At 33.3% G+C, this 21544-nt stretch overlaps 1 protein-coding gene across 15 annotated transcripts in view; it reads left to right on the plus strand.

Annotated features, from left to right (window-relative positions):
• Positions 1 to 21544, plus strand: part of VPS13B (vacuolar protein sorting 13 homolog B) — an 861603-nt gene that overhangs the window by 129173 nt on the left and 710886 nt on the right. For all 15 annotated transcript variants that reach the window (XR_012128333.1, XR_012128334.1, XR_012128335.1 and 12 more), the window contains 3 exons: positions 5354 to 5523; positions 8393 to 8587; positions 15018 to 15142. Coding sequence is in view for 12 of the 15 variants with exons in the window: in XM_073229878.1 (XP_073085979.1) it covers positions 5354 to 5523; positions 8393 to 8587; positions 15018 to 15142 (490 nt within the window). In the remaining 3 variants the exon portion in view is untranslated. The remainder of the gene's footprint in view (positions 1 to 5353; positions 5524 to 8392; positions 8588 to 15017; positions 15143 to 21544) is intronic.

Below are 21544 nucleotides of genomic sequence, written 5' to 3' on the forward strand. Positions count from 1 at the left end.
TTTTGTTCTATTGATGGTGTCCTTTGCTGTACAGAAGCTTTTCAGCTTGATATAGTCTCACTTGTCCAGTTTTGCTTTTGTTTCCCTTGCCTGGGGAGATATGCTCATGAAGAAGTCACTCATATTTATGTCTAAGAGATTTTTGCGTATGCTTTTTTCTAGGAATTTTATGGTTTCATGACTTACATTCAGGTCTTTGATCCATTTCGAATTTACTTTTGTGTTTGGGTAAGACAGTGATCCAGTTTCATTCTCTTACATGTAGCTGTCCAGTTTTGCCAGCACCATCTGTTGAAGAGACTCTCATTTCTCCATTGTATGTCCATGGATCCTTTATCCAATATTAATTGACCATATATGTTTGGGTTAATGTCTGGAGTCTCTATTTTGTTCCACTGGTCTGTGGCTCTGTTCTTGTGTCAATACCAAATTGTCTTGATTGCTGTGGCTTTGTAGTAGAGCTTGAAGTTGGGGAGTGAGATACCCCCCGCTTTATTCTTCCTTCTCAGGATTGCTTTGGCTATTTGGGGTCTTTGGTGTTTCCATATGAATTTTTGAACTATTTGTTCCTGTTCGTTGAAGAATGCTTTTGGTAATTTGATAGGGATTGCATCAAATCTGTATATTGTTATGGCAGAATGGCCATTTTGACGATATTAATTTTTCCTAGCGAAGAGCATGGGATGAGTTTCCATTTGCTAGTATCCTCTTTAATTTCTCTTAGGAGAGTCTTATAGTTTTCAGGGTATAGGTCTTTCACTTCCTTGGTTAGGTTTATTCCTAGGTATTTTATTCTTTTTGATACAATTGTGAATGGAATTGTTTTCTTGATTTCTCTACTAGTTCATTGTTAGTGTATAGGAAAGTCACAGATTTCTGTGTGTTACTTTTGTATCCTGCAACTTTGCTGTATTCTGATATCAGTTCTAGTAGTTTTGGAGTGCACTCTTTAGGGTTTTTTATGTACAGTATCATGTCGTCTGCAAATAGTGACAGTTTAACTTCTTCTTTACCAATTTGAATTGGTTGTATTTCTTTGTTTTGTCTAATCGCTGTGGCTAGGACCTCCTGTACTATGTTGAATAACAGTGGAGAGAGTGGGCATTCCTGTCTTGTTTCATGTCTCAGAGGAAAAGCTTTCAGCTTTTCACTGTTCAGTATGATGTTGGCTGTGGGCTTATCATATCTGGCCTTTATTATGTTGAGGTACTTGCCCTGTATACCCAATTTGCTGAGAGTTTTTACAATGAATGGATGTCGATTTTTGTCAAATGCTTTTTCAGCGTCTATGGAATGATCATGTGGTTTTTGTCTTTCTTTTTGTTTATGTGGTGGATGATGTTGATGGACTTTCGAATGTTGTACCATCTTTGCATCCCTGGGATGAATCCCACTTGGTCATGGTGTATGATCCTTTTGATGTATTTTTGAATTCAGTTTGCTAATATTTTGTTGGGTATTTTTGCATCTACATTCATCAGGGATATTGGTCTGTAATTTTCTTTTTTGGTATGGTCTTTGCCTGGTTTTGGTATTAGGGTGATGTTGGTTTTATTGAATGAGTTTGGGAGTATTCCCTCCTCTTCTATTTTTTGGAAATCTTTAGGGAGAATGGGTATTATGTCTTCTCTGTATGTCTGATAAAATTCCTAGGTACATCCATCTGGCCTGGGGGTTTTGTTCCTGGGTAGTTTTTTGATTACCACTTCGATTTCTTTGCTGGTAATTGGTGTGTTTAGGTTTTGTGTTTCTTTCTTGGTCAGTCTTGGAAGGTTGTATTTTTCTACGAAGTTGTCCATTTCTTCTAGGTTTTCCAGCTTCTTATTATATAGGTTTTAATAGTAGTGTCCAATAATTCTTTGTATTTCTGTGGGGTCTGTTGTGATGTTTCCTTTCTCGTTTCTGATCTGTTGATGTGTGTTGATTCTCTTTTTCTCTCAATAAGTCTGGCTAGAGGCCTATTTTGTTTATTTTCTCAAACAACCAGCTTTTGGTTTTGTTGATTTTTTTTTTTTGTATTGCTTTACTCTTCTCAATTTTATTTATTTCTTCCCTGTTCTTTATTATGTCCCTCCTTCTGCTGACATTAGGTGTTGTTCTTCTTTTTCCAGTTTTGATAATTGTGAGGTTAGACTGTTCATTTGGGGTTGTTCTTCCTTCTTTATATATGCCTGGATTGCTATATACTTTCCTCTTAAGACTGCTTTTGCTGTGTGCCACAGAAATTGTGGCTTTGTATTGTTGTTTTCATTTGTTTCCATATTTTGCTGTATCTCCATTTTAATTGGGTCGTTGATCCATTGATTATTTAGGAGCATGTTTTTAAGCCTCCGTGTGTTTGTGAGCCTTTTTGCTTTCTTTGTATAATTTATTTCTTGTTTTATACCTTTGTGGTCTGAAAAGTTGGTTGGTAGAATTTCAATCTTTTTGAATTTATTAAGGCTCTTTTTGTGGCCTAGTATGTGTCTATTCTGGAGAATGTTCCATGTGTACTTGAGAAGAATGTGTATCCTGTTGCTTTGGGATGTAGAGCTCTATAGATGTCTATTAGGTCCATCTGTTCTAGTGTGTTGTTCAGTGCCTGTGTGTCCTTACTTATTTTCTGTCTGGTGGATCTATCCTTTGGAATGAGTGGTGTGTTGAAGTCTCCCGAAATGAATGCATTGCATTCTATTCCTTCCTTTAGTTCTGTTAGTATTTGTTTCACATATGCTGGTGCTCCTGTGTTTGGTTCATGTATATTTATAATGGTTACATCCTCTTGTTGGAGTGAGCCCTTTATCATTATGTAATGTCCTTCTTTATCTGTTGTTCCTTTCTTTGTTTTAAAGTCTATCTTGTCTGATATTAGTACTGCAACACCTGCTTTTTTCTCCCTATTGTTTGCATTAAATGTCTTTTTCCATCCCTTGACTCTTAGTCTGTGTATATCTTTGGGTTTCTTGTAAGCAGCATATAGATAGGTCTTGCTTTTTTATCCATTCTATCAGTCTGTGTCTTTTGATTGGTGCATTCAGTCCATTTACATTTAGGGTGATTATTGAAAGATATGTACTTCTTGCCATTGCAGGCTCTAGATTCGTGGTTACCAAATGTTCAAGGTTAGCTTTTTTAGTATCTTACTGCCTAACTTAACTTGCTTATTGAGCTATTATAGACACTGTCTGGTGATTCTTTATTTCTCTCTCTTCTTATTCCTCCTCCTCCATTCTTTGTATGTCGGGTGTTTTATTCTGTGCTCTTTTGTGTTTCCTTTAACTGCTTTTGTGGGTAGTTGATTTTCGTTTTTGCCTTTAGTTAATATTTTGGTTTATCTGCTTTCTTTGCTGTGATTTCATTTTCTCTGGTGACATCTGTTTAGCCTGAGGAGTGCTCCCATCTATAGCAGTCCCTCTATAATACCCTGTAGAGGTGATTTGTGGGAGGGAAATTCCCTCAACTTTTGCTTGTCTGGGATTTGTTTAATCACTCCTTCATATTTAAATCATAATCGTGCTGCAATAGCATTCTTAGTTCAAGGCCTTTCTGTTTCATTGCATTTAATGTATCATGCCATTCTCTTCTGTCCTGTAAGGTTTCTGTTGAGAAATCTGATGATAGCCTGATGGGTTTTCCTTTGTAGGTGACCTTTTTCCTCTCTCTTGCAGCTTTTAATCCTCTGTCCTTGTCCTTGGTCTTTGCCATTTTAATTATTATATGTCTTGATGTTTTCATGGTTGGGTCCCTTCTGTTGGGAGTTTTGTGTGCTTCCATGGTCTGAGCAACTATTTTCTCCCTGAATTTGGGGAAGTTTTCAGCAATTATTTCTTCAAAGACACTTTGTGTCCTTTTTTCTCTCCCTTCTTCTTCTGGTACCCCTATAATGCGAATATTGTTCCTTTTGGATTGGTGACAAAGTTCTCTTAATATTGATTCATTCCTGGAGATCCTTTTCTCTCTCTCTGCATCAGCTTCTATGCATTCCTTTTCTCTGGTTTCTGTTCCATCAGTAGCCTCTTGCATCTCCTCCATTCTCCTTATAAGTCCTTCCAGAGATTTTTTCATTTCTGTAATCTCCTTCTAGATGTCATGTCTTAGGTCTTGCATATTTCTCTGCAGCTCCATCTGCATGGTTATCCATTTATTTTGAAGTCTTTTTCTGGGTGATTGGTAGGTCTATCTCCCCAGATTCCTTCTCAGGGTGACTGTCTGGGTTAGTCTGGTCTGTATCAAATTTTTCTGCCTTTTCATTGCAATAGAGGTAGTTGTGGGAAGCTGGTGTATGTGTCGGCTGGGAGAACGTCCTTTCTTGCTGGTTTGTGGCCTTCCTTTCCTGGGAAAATAGCAACCCCTAGCGGCTTGTGCTGGGCAGCTGAGTGCAAATGACATTTCTATTTCTTGCCCGCCACTGTTAAAGAATCTCTGCCCTTCCTCTGTGAGTGTGGCCAGCCTCAGGCTGCTGCTCCACTATGGTGGAGTTGAGTTGGAGGGGAAATGGGTGGGAGGCTGTTTATCACTGTGAGGGGCCTCCAACGTGTGCGGCTGCCCATGGGGTTCGGGTACCTGCAGTTCCCCTGGATTCCCAGCTGCTGGGCTAAGTGTCCCGGGGCTTTTCTGTCCAGCTTTGGGGGCCCTGGCCCTTTAAGTCTTTCGAAAAGGACTCACTTTTCTTTGTTCCAGGGGCGCCGGCTGCAGGGACCTGTTCACAGGTCTTACTGTCCTGTTTCCCTAGCATCCAGCACACCACGCAGTGTGTGTCTGTGCTCCAGTGCGGATGCCTAGGGCTGGGTGTTTAACAGTCCTGGGCTCCCTCTCTCTCCCTGCTCTGACTCCTCTCCTCCCGTAGGGAGCTGGGGTGCGGGGTGCTCGGGTCCTGCCTTGCCTTGGCTTGTATCTTACCCACTTCGCAAGGCGCTGGAGTGTTGCAGGTGTAGATGTAGTCTGGCTGTTGTCCTGTGTCTTCTGGTCTCTCTTTTAGGAATAGTTGTATTTGTTATATTTTCAAAAATATATATGGTTTTGGGAGGAGATTTCCACTGCTCTACTCACGCCGCCGTCTTGTCTCCGCCTCTGTGGCTAGCTTTTATATTATCTCAATGATATTTTTTATGCACAGAACTGTTATTCTATTAATGAAAGAGACTAAGAATTTCTTTAAGATTTGGAAATCAGAATGTTAAATTTTCATGTAGCAAAATCACACATTTATATTCCAGAGTAGCATAATTTATATTTGTTAAAGGTAACACATTATTTTATTATTGCTTCATTGCTAAAAGAAAAATAGTATTTGACTTTAAAATTTGGGGAACCAATTAATTAAATTTTCAGTTACTTAATATTAATTGTGATAAAATTGTTTTCATCATTTTAGATATTAAGGATGAAAATGATACAGTACTGAATACTGAGGAGGTGGCATCTTTGGAGGAATATATTCCTACTCGACATACAAGTGTTACTCTACTCAAATGTACCTGCACAGTTTCCATGGCTGAATTCAACTTGCTGGATCATTTACTACCTGTCATTATGGGAAAAAAGGTATATTTTGCTATTGACTACTTGTTTTCTCATATATGCATATTTTTTTGTCCTGTGATATTGTACTGGGAAGGTAACTAAGTAAAAGAATATCTTTTCACTATACTAAGAATATAGTATTCCACGATGAAGTTACTAAACCAATGTAACTGATTAATTCTTAAAAAATAATTTGTGTATAAATACATAAATACATATATACACACATATATATATATGTATACATATGTATTTTAAAGAAAAGCTAAGACTATACAAAGAAATATTGAAGAACATGGGCCTAGAAGTCACACCATATACTATCTATGACACCTTATGATACCATGCTTTAATCTTTAAGGTTATTTTCCTTTTCTGAAAAATAATACGGACTTATATTTCTCAGGTAGCTGACAGATTCATCCAGTAAATAAACAACAAGTCTAGATAATATTCAGATAGTTTATTAGTTATATAGACAGCAAAAGCAAATCAGTAGTGGTGTCAGCTTGCTTATCCCTTAAGGACAACCCTCAAACCAGAGGGTCAAATGACATGCAACACACATGGTAGTATACTGTGTTGACGGGAATTCAAATCCACACTGCAGCTAAGCAGTTATATAGCCTACAGCTGTGCTCTAAGAGGGTGAGTAGAAAGTCCCATATCTCACCTGAATGAGGAATGTTGATGAGAAAAATGTCTCATATATAAATGAGAAGGAAAGTGAGAAATAGTCTTAGCAGATCCTCAGAAGATCATATACCTTCCCTGATTCTGAGAGTGTCACAGAATGTTCTACCAAGGCATGGGTCTGCTGTGGTTGATCCTTGCCTTTGTGATCTGAAGGGATTTGTGTAAGATTGTCACGGTGTTGGCACAGAGCACTGCCCCTACCATACCTAGCTCCTTGTATTACTTTTAATATTCAGTGAGATAATGCATGTAAACCATTTTGCATATATTAGGAACCAAGTGATTACTACTGTTAATGTTAATGAGAATGTATTAGATGCTTAATATTTGTTTAAGGTCCATATACACTGCTTTCTAGATATGTTGGCATATACATATAAGGTATTATCTGTTACTCTTATTTTTTTGATTACATTTTATTTAATATCTATGTAATGATGATGATGATTATAGATGTAAAAGTGTCCTGACATTAAATAAGAACTTGTGGAAGTTTGACAAGCAATTGACTATGATGCAGTTGTTTCATTTTGTATATATATATTTTGTATGTTATATATATGTTCTCTATTGGCCACTCATAATTATGTTGCTGGTTAAAGAGATCTGCAGGTGAAAATTTCAATAGAGAAAATTAAAACATTTTACTGAATATTTTAAGTCGTGAACTTTAAAAAATATGAGTGATTAATGAGTTGAGGAAGGAGACAAAAAGAATATTTGAAAAAACATCTTAGTCCATAGGAAAAAAAAAAAGAATCAAATGAAATTTTGAAACTGAAAACTAATGCCACTTAAAAGTAAAAGGATGGGAAAAGGTACGTCATAAATTGTAATCAAAGGAAAAAGTAGTGGAGCTATTTTAAAGCCAAAAAATGTAGAAATAAAAAGAGCCAATTTATAATGATAAAGGTGTCAACTCAAAGAAGGAACAGCCTAGGTAATACTCATAGATGTTATATTGAATGAAAGCAGTAGGCATGAGTATAAACTATATGATGATCTAAAACTGATCCATGGTGATGGAAATGAGAATGTTGGCTACTGCTGGTGGGGATTCGATATATCCTAAGAAGGGACATGGGAGAGCCTTACTGGATGCTTGAAACATATGGTCGTTTATATATATATAGTTGGTTTATATATATAGTTGAGCTCTACATTTGATGTTTGTGTGCCCTACATATGTTATACCTCAATAATCCAAAATAAAGTCACTTAAAAAAGTAAAGTAATTGTCCAGGAAGTGGTGTTTTAAAAATTACTAATAATAAGTCATAAAAGCAGGATTATATATTCAACTTAGTTGATTTTAGGAACAGTGTTTCTCAGTAATGGCATATTGGCTTTTTGGACTGGAGAAGTATTATGTAGCATTTACTAACAGTCAGAGCCTGCTAAATGCCAGTACTGTGCCCCAATTATTGTGACAATGAAAGACAGACAAAACAAAACAATGAAGCAGCTCTTCCCACATATTTTGTATACCTCTGGATGAAAGAACTTTTTCTTATTGAGAACTACTGGTATGGCATTATAAGGGAGTAACTTCTAGGACAGGAAAGGGTTGCTTGCTAATCAGGGTTCACACTCTGGACATTTTGAAACTTACATGCATTTATTTGGAAGATTAGAAAAGATCTGTAACACTGAAAATGCAAAGCCCACCTTGATATTCTTAACTTTTTTGAGCCTTTAGCATGTGTATCATTAATAGATACGATATGGGTCAAAAATATTTCTTTCCTGCAAACTTTGCTGCTTGTGACTAATTTTGAAACATCAGGATTGGTCCACTTAATCATATAAATGTGAATAAAGGGAACAAAGATAAAAGGTGGCTGGCTCTGGGATATCTAGGAAATATTTTGGAATGATTGAGCATAAGAAAATAATCTTAATGTAGTGAGTCACTGGTGAAATATTCCAGTTGACTGGAAAAATAAAAAGCTTGGGCTAAAAGGGCAGTGATAAATTTACAATAAACATGCATTCTTTGAAATCTGGGACATAGCTTGAAAATATGTAGAAGGTGTTTGTATTTGGGTTATGATAAGAGAGTCCCATAGAAAGGCATCATTTCTGGATTGATTTGATAACACTGCAAAATGTACTAGTCTGAACCTTATCTAGAAGGCATTGCACATCAGTAACTGTTCTTTTGAAATATAAAGTGAACATTGTTATTTTTCAGAGTTCAAGTAACTTCATGAATACCACCAACTTCCAGTCTCTTCGGCCCTTGCCATCCATTCAGATATTGGTGGATAAAATTAATCTGGAACATTCTGTGCCAATGTATGCTGAGCAGTTGGTGCCTGTGGTCAGCAGCCTTTCTCAGCCTTCTGATAATCTGCTTCACTATTGCTATTCACACTGCTACCTTAAGGTATGAAAGGTGAATTTTCTCATTTATTAGTGTCTGGTTGGCTTTGGAAGAATGAAATCTTTTCTCTTGGAGTTGTAATTTCACAAAATCAGTGGCTCATAATATAATATTGAAAATAAAATATATTCATTATTCAACATAATTAAGTAAAATGAAAGTGTACCTGTTTTAAAGATATTTCAGTTACTTGGGATTAATAGCTTGATGTTTGTAAGATAATAACAGTTTGTGAAGATTTTATGTATCGATGATATTTATCAACTGTTGAAAGAGCACTTAGTTTTTAAGAATGCTTTAAAAGACTCATGATTTCTTGGAGGGGAACATTTATTGTGAGACTGTTTTTTAAAGAGGGTTTAACACATTTCTATTACAGTCCCTTTCCTCTTACTGAACTCCTGTCAATTTCTTGATGCAGAGGGAAAATTTATTTATTGCTTTAAATTAAATTATGTAAGGTTAATTTTTGAGGGCTTTGCTCAGCTCGTCCATATCTTTTTTTTTTTGGGAAATAAATAATACATTCCCCACATAGGTACATACAAAAAGATAAAACTCAAATGTTGAGTAGTAAATGTGTTTACTAAGCAAACACAGATGTGTAGTCTAAGTAGAGACAACATATACATAATCATTAAATTTTGTTTTATGGACTAAAGGAAACTATATAAGTTGCATTCATGAATAAGTGCTAAAAATACCCTAAATTTCATGTAAGAACTAACAAATTAGAGGACTCCAAAAATAGACTCCTGACTTTACTGGTTTGTGCTTTATTGTTTGACATTTCAAAGTTCTTAAATATTTGCCTTTTGCAAAGGAAAAAGAAACCAATTTAAAAGTATCAGTTTTAGATCACCCCCAGGTATATTCAGATGTAAAATTTGACCATTTTCAAACCATGTAGAGTAGATGGAGGACTGACAGTATCATGTTATGAAGGGGTGTAGACAGGCAAGTGTGATTCTTTGAGGGTCCCTTTTATAATAGTCTGTCAGTGTTTTGTGTCATGCAGAGAGTAGCAGAAAGTATTTTGGAAAACTAGATATGTAGATAATGTTTTCTACATTTGTATTTTTTTTCAATCCCACAATACACTGAGGTGTATGAGTTTGAAAAAATATTGATACAACTTGAATAATGTTGGGAATATTTGCCTTGTTTTGTTGAAACAGATCTAATTTTTGGCAATTCACTAATCATTCCAAGGTACTCTACCTATGTAGGATTCATTAATTTGGTAAACATTAAGTTCCTCATATATTGCAGACATGCAGCCTTAAAGGTGAATAATGCATGCCCATCCTCAAGGAAAATGGTCACGAAAGCCATTGGTCAGCAATATTGTTGTCATCCATACTGACAAAGAAGTTATTGGAGTAGTTGTTTATCACTACTATTTGTTACTATGTTAAAAGCTCACTTAAATTTTCAGGGTAGTGTGAAAGTTACAGTGAAGCTCAGATAAATTGTGTTTTGGCAACAGGTCTCTTGGTACACATGCTGTCTAGTTGTCTTTTGTGTTTTGGTTAGTTTGACTTTAGCAATCCACAGTGGATAAATTAAACGTCCCAGGAAGTTAGGTGTTTGGCAGACAAACTTTTCATTGGTATTAAGAATACTGAATATTTACAAAAATAAAGCTTTGAGTGTTAAATACTTCATTGTGTTTTTGATGCTAGTTCAGTGGCCGTGTACATTTTAAAGCTTTCAGGATTTAGTAGAGTGTTTTAGTTTGTATTACTATTTGGAACTGACTCAAAATACCAATTTGTTATAAGGTTAATAGTAGTTCATGTAACTTGGGATGATTACTATAACCTTTGAAGAAATTTTCAAAGTTTAATTTTCAATATTATAGTGTTACAATATTACAGTAGAGGATTTAAATGTCTTTCATGTACGTGTGGCATATTATATTCTAAGTAATTTCAATCAAGTGCTCAAATGCTTAAGTTTTAACTTTGTGCACCTAAATTTGCCTATTTCATGTAATGAAATTTATTAATTAAGAGAGTTGGGCATGGATGTGTGAGGAAAACATGCAGATGAAACTTTCATCTTTTAGCAAATCTCTATTTAGCTGTTATTGAATATATATGGCACTAGGTAGCTAAGACTGCAAAGCATTTGATGTTACAAACATGCGGAAAATAAGTTAGTGAAAGTATGTTATAAATTGTAGAATAATATGTAAATTTAAGGCCTTTTTACATGGATCAGCTCTGTCAGATGCTTCAAAGAGAGATCAAGGAGGTTTATGGTAGAATCAAAACCCTTTGGATTTTTTAGATTTGACAATTTTTTGACCTCTATCAGTTTTCTCTGGGCATTTGGAGGAATGGTGCTTTCATATACAGCTGGTGGGTGTATAAATTGATACCATTTTGGAGAATACTTTTTGCAAGGTCTAATAGATTTTAAAACACATCGTACACCTATCCATTCTAATTTTCAGTACACCTTCTACAGTAGGGGTTAGCAAACTTATCTCTAATATGCTAGATAGTAAATATTTTAGGCTTTATGGGCCAAGAGACAAAATTTGAGATATCATGTAGGTACTGAAATAATGAGAGAACAAATTTCCATAAAGTTTGAGTTGATGAAATTCAAAATATAATACTCTTTTTGTAAAACAGTTTTACTAATGAGAAGAATAGAATCATTTTTCTTGGGATAATAGTTTACCTTACTGGGGTTCCAACTTGGTGTCCCCTATCATCAAATCGATTATAAATGTTCATTTATAAAAATTATTTTTAGGTTGTAGACAATATGAAACAGGCAGTGGGTAGAATTTGACCTGTGGGCTGTAGTTTGCTAACCTCTGACCGAGAGAAATTTTTCATATGGAGATATATACAATAGAGGTCTATGTATGCTCACGTGAATAGCTCTCTACCACAAAATTTTTGGTGGGAATATCAGGAAGCATAAAGGTATATATAGTATGATGCCATTTATGAGAATGAAGAGAACAAAATAATGTTAAAAGTTATTCACAGATATAAAGTAGTTTATAAAAATATAACAAATGGACAAGATATATTCTAAACTGAAAGTGGATTTAGCTGATCTGGTGTGGTTGGGGGTGTGTAGTGGGATGGTAAAGGTCATGGTTAAAGTAGTCTTTAGCTGTGGTGTAAGGTTTTTTATTTTTTAAATATGACTATTGAGATAATTTATATATTATAAATCCTCCTTTGTTAAGTAATAGAAATTAGTGATTTTTAGTATCAACAACTCAAATTGTTGGTGGAAAAAAAACAAGAGAAAATACTTAATTTCATAAGAAAAGAATACAAGTATCAGTGTCAGTTTAGGGTTTATTTTTGTTTCAATAGCTACAAAACCAGTAACTAGGTTTAGAGGGTGTAAGAAATGAGTAGGCAATGAGAAAAAATGTAGCCTTCTACAGGCTTCTCTTTATAAAGATATTTGCTGATGAAAGGTGAGAAATGGAATGTTACTAATGGTTTGATGTGAGCTGGTGGTGAGAAAGAATGTTTCTTTAAGAATAAGTGGAGAATCAACCATACTTTTTTGGAGAGGGAAAGGAGGAAATGTAGAGAGGAAACAAGACAGAGTGAAATTATGAGCTAATAGATGAGCTAAATCAAATGAAACATCATGTTGCTGTTCTGGCAATATGTAATTCTGAAGAAGTCTTACATCCTTTTGGACTTCATTTTCCTCATATGTGAAATGAGGTAATTTAGCTCAACAGTTTTAGCTCTAAAGTTAAAAATTTTAATCAACTATGTCTGATTCTATCATAGTCCCCTGAAAGCTTTCCTTTGTAAAATGTTTATTATTATGCTGTAGAATTCTGGTTATAATCATTCTTCAGTTTTTATGTGTCCAGTGTATTACTGTATACAGATTAACTTTTGACCTGAAGGTAAGTGCTTGATTTTTCTTTTCCCCTTAAGAAAGGCACAAATCTTTAGGATGCTGGTTTTATTATTTTACTACTGGGTGTCTTACAATGGCAACAGCATAAAAATGATTTGTTTTATATCATAATGATTATGTGTTTTTATTGTCATTTACAGTTAGTGTGTGCTTTTTATAGCATTTGTCTTTTTGCCATTGTAAATCCTAATTTAGCATACCAACTTTTATTAAAAACTTGAAGTTTTGTTTCTAAATACAGTTTCTTCTACTCGAGATGTTGTTTCAATAACAGTTGTAAAGTATTAAAATACAGATGCTGTATTTTTTTATTTTCTAATTGGGTTTTAAAAAGTTTATATATTTAACTTTTCAATATGATGTGATTATTCAACTTAACATTTCCTTCAGCTAAAATTTCCATTAGTAATTACACTTACTGCTTTACATACTCCTCCCACTTCAGACTATTTGTAGTGTTCAGTACTTTTATTCTATTTGTAAATGTTTGAACTGTCCTTGCTGAGAGCAACCTTAATTCATACTGTGCTGGTTTTCCTTTTTCTACATAAAGTATTTGTAATCTTGGTTAGGAGTTGTTGAGAAATTATTAGATCATTTAGGTATTGTAAATCTATATATCATTGCTGTAATTTAAAAGAGTTGAAAGTTGGTTATTTTGAAATAATTATTTTTGATGTGGTAGATAGGCTGTTTTTCATTATAACTTATACTTGCTTGAATGTTCCCTTAGAAGTATCCCTGGACAATATGTAATTTAGTAAAAGCTTTAAAAAAATTACGGAATAGTTTCCCCAGAGTCATTTGCAGTTATGCAAACAACCAGCAGGGGATCTCCTCTACACCCAGTTTCCATCTGAGAGTAGCTAGTGATAGTGTCTGTGATTATACTGTTGGGGCATTTTATAGAATATTACAAAGTAGCTTGAGAGTGTTCTTAGTTGAACATAGATAATCTAATGTGATAAAATCTTATCCTAATTCATACTCTAGAAAAACTTCAAGGTTGGGCAGTTTTAGTGTTTTTTATTAAGTGCTATTAACAATTGTAAATCTCAGAATCCTTTAAATAATGGAGATTTCAGAATAAATATGAAATGTTATAATTGAACAATGCCCAGAAGTTCTTTGCATACATTTTTGCTCAGAACAAGTCTTCAAAAATAATGAATATAAAAAAATTTTTTTTTTAAGGTTGGTTATTTAAATATTAGAAACATGTTTTTTTCTTTCTCTTCCTCAATTCTGTACTTCTTGCCACTTGGCTATTAGTGGAACTTACAGAAATTAATAGTGTATCATTTTCATTTTCCTTGATAGGTAAGTAGGTACTTTGAAATGCAGTTTTCTCTGAAAATATGTAACTCTAACTAGTGTCTTATTTCCAAAAAATTATTTTGTTCACTGAAAACTGATTTTAGAGGAAAGGATTTGGCGTTGTCAGTTTGATGAATGATAGGGGCATAATGGCTTTTTGAAACTATTTGGAAGTAGCTTAATACTTTATAACAAATTGATTAGCTTATGCTCATTAAATGAAAGTTGTTTTGAAAATTAGTTACTGAAAAATTTTAAACATGTACAATGTAGCAGTTAATATTAGTCTTAGAGATAGGGAAGTCAGTGCTTTATAAACTCAAGGAATAAAAAATGAGAGAGAAATGGGGTTAACCTGCTTTTGCATGTTGTTGGAAAATAGTAACTGTTTGTTTTGTGTCCTTGTGTGTCAGTGTTTTCTGTTTTGAGACATTTATCTTTACCTTAAAGGAAATAATTGGAGCAGAAATATCACAGTCAGTTCTGTGCAATGTTTCATGTAAAATGTGATGTAGTTATTCTTCCTATTAAGGCAAATACAGTGTTCAGGAATTTCAGGGAATGCTTTTAAAAATTTTTAGTGTAATCTGCTTGTTTTAAGTATAAACATGAAAAGTAATATATGCCATGTACCAAATTTCCTGGGGTGAAACACCTCAGATCTACAATTGTTTTCACAAAAGAAACGGGAAAGATGTCACATTTTAAGGCATATTTGCATATCCCTTTTGTGCCTGCTTAATGTAAGTTCAAGGTAAAATACATTTTTAAGATTGTTCTTCTAGTTACTGTTCTTTTAGGCATAAAATGATTATTAGGAACTTACTGAAGTTCATATCTACAATGTGCACAGTGCAGTCAGTTGTTTATATAATAGAAAATTTGCATTTTACCAGTGAAACACTAAATGAACATTATGTATAGGAATAAAATGTGAAACTTAAAGTCAGTTAAAAAAAATAAACACAGATCTTTCAGGGATGTGGAAGAAATACTGTATGTTAAATCTCTTAATTCTGACTTAGTTAATGTCAAATTGAGTAAAAGAAAATGTTAATGTTTGGGAAGTGGAAAAAGACATTGGAACATATTTAGTGTGCAGCTGTTGTAGAGCAAATTGAAACTGACGTATTTCACCCTGTGCTTATTAAAACTTAGTCTCTGTGAACATGTGGATCTTTTCTTTTTGTTTCAGATATTTGGTTTCCAGGCAGGACTGATGTCTTTGGATTGTAGGGGATCTTACTGCTTACCTGTACCGATTATTCCCTCTTTCAGCACTGCTCTTTATGGTAAACTTCTGAAACTACCCACATGCTGGTAAGTATTATGTTAAAATGTGGTTTACAGTAATTTTCATTTATTTCCTTAGGAGGGGAAAAATCCAATTGTATCTGTCTTACGCCAGTGCATTAGTTTTATACAAAGCTTTAGAAAATTATCTTAAGCTATATTGTCCTTTACTGAGACACTAAAATCTCTTTTTAGATCATAGTATGTTTTGTCATAGTGATAACTGTTGTTGTAATAACTGTTAATCCATGTTGGAGCTGTAGTAAAATGTTGCTGCTTCATGCTGTAATAGGAATTGCAAGAGTACATACCTTTTTTTTTCCCTTTTTGAGAAAATACTTTTTTTTTAAAGTTGCAAATTAATACCAAGGCCAAAGTATTTATCATCTAAATAGTAAGTCATGTGTATTCACAGCCACCGAGGATGTGTACCCACGATATAGATTTGGAATATTTGACATGTCTACATATAGTCACTGCAGTTTGGATGAAACTTATTTTTGTCCTTATATTTATTCAGTATTGGGTTACTTTATTAGGAGGTCCTATTTCCTTAAATTCAAAGAGATTTATAGAAAGAAAGCCAGTAGTTACTAAACATCTTTTTTTTTTAGTTGAAAGCAATACTTTTAATGTATCAAAAAAATAGTTGTTTAAACATATGAAATAAGGTTTAAGTATGTGAAATTATATTCTTGTGAAATATTCCTACATTTTAAAATTTAGATTACTTCAATTATTTGGAATGTACTTTTGCTTTTTTATCCTCATTAGTAAGCTTATTATTACAGGATGTATTTCCACTGGTTATTTAAGAAAAACAGCATAACTTTCAAAAAGTAGATATTAATCACTTTATCTAAAATACCTCATTTGCTGAAAATTTGTTTCTTTAGTAGTTTAAAACTTTGAAATGAAATTTGTATAGTAAATGCTTACATCTTCAGTGAACTTTGTCTATTGATCCAGAAAATTAAAAAATACAGAGTTGCAGGTAGTTAAGTCTTGGAACCAGTTCTTCTATAAAATAAAGCCATTATTAAGTGATTGTTCTTAATTTCATTGATGTTTAATTTTGTCCTTAGTCATCCACATTCCTCATGTCATTTCTTATGCTGTACAGTGATTCACTTTTTAACTTTTTATTTGTATGTATACACATGTTGCATGTAAGCCAAGTTTTATATCCTGATCTGCTAAGTACCTTAGATTTGTCCCAGTTGATATGTTGATAGCAACTTTAATAGATACTTCTGAATAGATATTTTTGAATCTGTTGTGTGCCGATTTATTTATCATTCATAACACTGAAATTTTATTAGAAACAGTGCAATTTACTACAGAAGATACATAATAACTTTTAAAAAAAGAAAGCCAAAATTTCCAAAATGAATTATAGCCTTCCTGTGAAAAAAATTGAGTATTTAAATAGGGAAGGCTTATTTTAAGAATGTATAGAGCTCACTGTAAATATTGTCAAATGTGGTTTAAAATATGTCTGCTGACATTTAAAAGAAAGTGTTCTAATTAAATACTAAAAGCATGAGATCACAGTGCTAATATTTATTTGGATGTCATTTGTTTTTTTGTAGTTAAGACTACTACTGCATTATTTCAGTGACATTTTTGCCATGATTTACAGAAGTACATTGCTTTGAAATAGTTTCTTAAATTGTTTTCCTTAATAGACAGTAAACTATGATTAATCTTTCTTAGTAACTCTAAATTGAAAGTAATAAGTACAAAACTCAGTTAATTGAGATGTATCTTAATTAAATGAAGTGAATAAAATACCAGATAAAATACATCATATAATGCTTGAATTAAATAAAAATCATATTAAAACTGAGAATTTTATTTAACTCATTCAGTGAGTGAGGATTATTTTAGTAAGGCCACCCTGGTTGTGTCATTAAATGTCAGCTGTTCCCATTCATATTCTCTCCTTCCTCAAATTATACATTTTCATTTGGATTTTTAAAATTCACATTCCAGAGTTTCTTAAAATTACATAAATGGTGCAATGGTGCAGTGTATATATTTCTTTTGATAATGGGAAGAGCATATTTACCACAGGCCACCGCTTTTGAAACAAAGATATTTATAGGACAGTGAAAAAAATTTTAGGTGGTTTGAGTTAGCAATGAAAACCTGGATTTCATGTAAATCAGAAAAATAGTTTATATTTTGTTTAAAAATATTTTTGTATTCAGCTATTAATTATATATGAAGTTTCAATTTAACTAGGTTTGCTGATAAATTTTTAAAAATATGTGGTTTCAGTAACATGGAAAACAAGTTATTTTCCTCTCATTTGTGTTCCTATTATGTTTTAGCTTCAGTGAATAAGAAGATATTAGTAAATTCCAGTTTCTTAGAATTAATTTTTTCCAAAACATTTTAGTTACATTTTATGTTTCATTCTGTATTACAGATTTTCCAACATAGAAATAAACTTTCCAAAAAATTTTTTTCCTCATTGTTTTACATCAGGTTAACATTTAGTTCTTTTAGTCCCTTAGAACAGGATTGAAATATGTCTGTGGGGCATAGTGGGAAAGACACAGTGAGAGTAGTATTATTGAAATTCCAGAGCAATTCATTTAAATTTTAAATGCACCTCTTTTTTAAAAATAAGAGGTTATTTAGTAAGGGCATCCGAGGGTTGGTTTTAAAGGGTAATGCAGTATCATAACCTTGTCATTGCTCGCAGAATTAAGCCTTTATCTTCTGTCGACAGTTACTTTTAATATCTCCATAGTAATGCTTTTAGTCTTGTAGATACATTCTTGGACTGAACTTTTTTTTCAGAACAGAGAAACTATAATATTTCAACTCTATTTAAAAAATTTTTAATTGATGCCTTAATATCTTATAGAAAAGTTCATCTATTATGGTAGTTTATAACTGAACTGAATATTGGTAACTAGCTGAAAGATCTAGAAACAGTATGTTAACTAGCATCCCCAAAGCTTCTCTGTTCACCCTCTTCCAGGGTGAACCATTATCTTGAATTCCAATATGTAAGATAGTTTGTCCCCTCTTAAATTAAATATAAATGAAATCTTCCAACGGGTATTCCTGTTTGACTGGCTTCTGTCGCTCAAAGTAATATTTATGAAATTTATCCATATTGTAGAATGCAGTTTTTAGATTTCTTTTGCCACTATACAATATCCTGTTATATGAACATTGACAATTTATACACTTATGATCTGCAATTTTGATTTAAAATTAGGTACCTGAAGTTTATGTCAATTTTTTATTCCTTTGCCATTTTCGTTAAGCTTCAAGTATATTAGGGGAGTTAAGATGTCATTCATTAAATATTGTTTGATTTTCTATGTTTAAATAAGCATTGTGCTATGTGTTGGGATTGGGAAAAGAACTAAGCAGAATGCAATGAAGACAAGAGATATCCCTTGACCATACAGTGTAGTGGGGGAGGGACACTAGACACATGTGAAAACAGTTGTCTTTAAATAACAAAATTGATGCTGAAGCAGAATGTCCTGTTAAAGAAAGTAGAAAATTTCCCTGGGACATCAGGGATGGCTTCAGAAAAGAAGTGACATTAGAATTGGGCTTTAATGGTTAAATCATATAGATACCCAGGTATCGAGAGGTTGGTTGGGATAATACTGTCTGATGTACCAAGTTAGGGTTGGTACATTGAATCTGTGAATGGATACAGTGGGGGAGGAATTTGGAAAGGTATTTAGGGCCTAGACTTGTACATGAATAAGGATGTTGAAGCTTCTTAATATGAACACTTAGGAATAGTTAAACCAGTTAAATATTCATTAGCTCTGTTTCTTCTCAATCAGGCTTGTTAAACTGCAGTCATAAGACAGTTTTAAGTTACTTTCTCCTATGATTGAGGGTTCAAGAATGTAATCTTAATCTTAGATACATGCAACATACTTTGGAAAAAGTTCAGAGAAAAATTACTTTGGCTTAGAAAGTCATGGAGAACGTGAAGAAAGTCATTGTTAAGCAGGTTATTAAAGAACGAGTAAGATTTGAAAGAGAATACTATACTTTTTAATACAGTGTCAGATACTTAGTTTGACAAAATTTCCATATCCTGTAAGATGATATTCTGTCCTAGAAAACTAAAACTCAGAGAGATTACATAACTTGTACACAGTTTACACAGTGGCTGGACAAGGATTCTCATGGAGGGTTATCAGGTATCAAAGTCCTTGATCCTTTTCTTACCTGAAGGAGTGAAGATGTGCGTTAGCCTTTGTTAATCACCTTTGAGGGCTCAGTGTGCTTCTTGCCTTATAGTGAACGTATATTTCCATAAGTTGGGAGGCTAGTTATGATAGCACAGCTAATAAATCTGAACTCTTCTAGTACCAGTTAATAGTATGTAGATATTACTGTGATGCTGATCTCATAGAACCATAGGTATTTGGGTTAGGTGGAATCTTATGTATTACCTCAATTTCTGAGTCTGTGACAGAGCTTTAATTTACAGTTATCTATCCTTGAATATTTTATTCAAAGGGAGTTAGTTACTGTGTGAGGCAGCCAGATTCATTGTTGGGCAGCTCTAAATTCTTCCTTTTATTGAATCAAAATCTGTTTTCATGTTTCTTCTTTTTCATAATTATTGCTTATATATGCCATGAACCATTTCTGTACTCATAGGAATGTGGGGAAACACATTTCTTTACAAGACTGAGGGATCCCTCTTAAGTACATTCCTTACTTGACACAGTGCCAGATAGTTTGGTTTTGGCTAGTAAGGTTATTGAACAATTAATTGGTTTGAGGAAGATGCTTCTGTGGAATCTGTGTTTGAGTTCATGTTAATTAGGAAATATAGGATTTGGTGCCGGAGGCTCATGATATTAATGAGTCTATAGGATTGTTTTTGTTGTTGAGTAGTAGGTGTTCCTTATATATTCTGTATATTAATCCCTTATTATACATATATGATTTGCAAGTTTTTTCTCCAAATTCTGTAGGAACACATTGCTTTTCAATGTTAAGTCTATCTTAATCTAACTTGAGAGTCAGAAGCTGAGTTTACTTCTTTTTTATTTTTTGCTTTTTGTTTGAAATAGTTATCCTTTAGATTTGACACAGTTTGTCTTAAAAATTGGCATAATTTGAACAGGTAAAAAGTATGTATTTGGAATACTGCTTAATTTGGGAAAGAGGGGAGACAAATTTTTTAGAATTCTTTGGGTTGTCAGATATTTTTACCTTGTTAGTTTTTGCTTTTACTGTTTACAGGGATGGCTGATTTATAACAGATTGTTTCTACAGGATGATTTTATAGATTCCTACAGTATAATGAGATCTTCTGCTTAATTTTCTCATTTTAAACATGTTTTAAAGATATGTATCTGTTAAGCAATTCAAAAGGTACAATGCTTGGCAGTTTTGAGATTACAGTCAAGTTCAGTACTATGAAACAATCAAAATTAAAGCAAGTGAACAACCAATTAAATGACCATTTCATTTTGTCACTTTATTTCATTCAGGATGGGCTTTAGGAGGACATAGAGGTTTTAGAAATAGTAGAGGAAGATTGGAATCTTAGTAACTATTTTTAATGTGAATTTGTGAACACCTCATGTTTCCCATACATCTGGGCTGAGACATATATATGTTTTGGAATACATATACATATTGGCTTCATCACCTTTTGTTATTAGTAGTAGTACTTCTTAATTATTAGAAAATGGAAATATTGAAAAATGGTAATATGAAAGGAATCCAAAATTTATTTTTGTTAGCATTATTCATTAAAAAGATACTATCATAAGTCAATGCTCATCGTTTTTCAGTTTGAAATCTAAGAGAATGCTGAAATATAGCTCTTTGAGGTATTATTAAGTGGTGAATCAATTCAGCTAACACACTTCATGTTCTGATTATAAGACTATTTCTCTAATGATGGATGTTAATGTTAATTTTAACAATCTGATGAAAGAATATATTTTAAATCCAAGTATATATGAACACTATTTTGTGTATGATCACATAGCTAGACATTCAGGATAGACTGGGATTTATATGTTAGTCTCTGAAAAATCTAGCATCGTTTGATTTTTAGCTCTGTCACATATTCTTGAAACTGGCATACTCTGCTGGTGCAGGTTTTTACTTGAAAGGAGATGAATCAAGTATGACTCATTCATCCAAGTAAGATTCAACTCATTAAAATGTATGAATGACTTCTGAAAATATAACCTATTTTAGTCAAATGGCTCTATAATTCTTAAAAACTTACAGATCTTTTAAATATGCTTAAGGGCAGTTGAGAGTGAAAAATATAGCAATCTTCATTATCTTTGGCCTCATTCATGTATCCATTTTACATTTGAACTTCAGTTTCCTAAAAAGATGCTCTTCTATGCCCATCTAAAGTTTTAGATTAACCACATAAGAATCAATTATCATAAGACC

Source organism: Manis javanica, chromosome 2 (genome assembly GCF_040802235.1).
Source record: "Manis javanica isolate MJ-LG chromosome 2, MJ_LKY, whole genome shotgun sequence".
Lineage (NCBI taxonomy): Eukaryota > Metazoa > Chordata > Mammalia > Pholidota > Manidae > Manis > Manis javanica.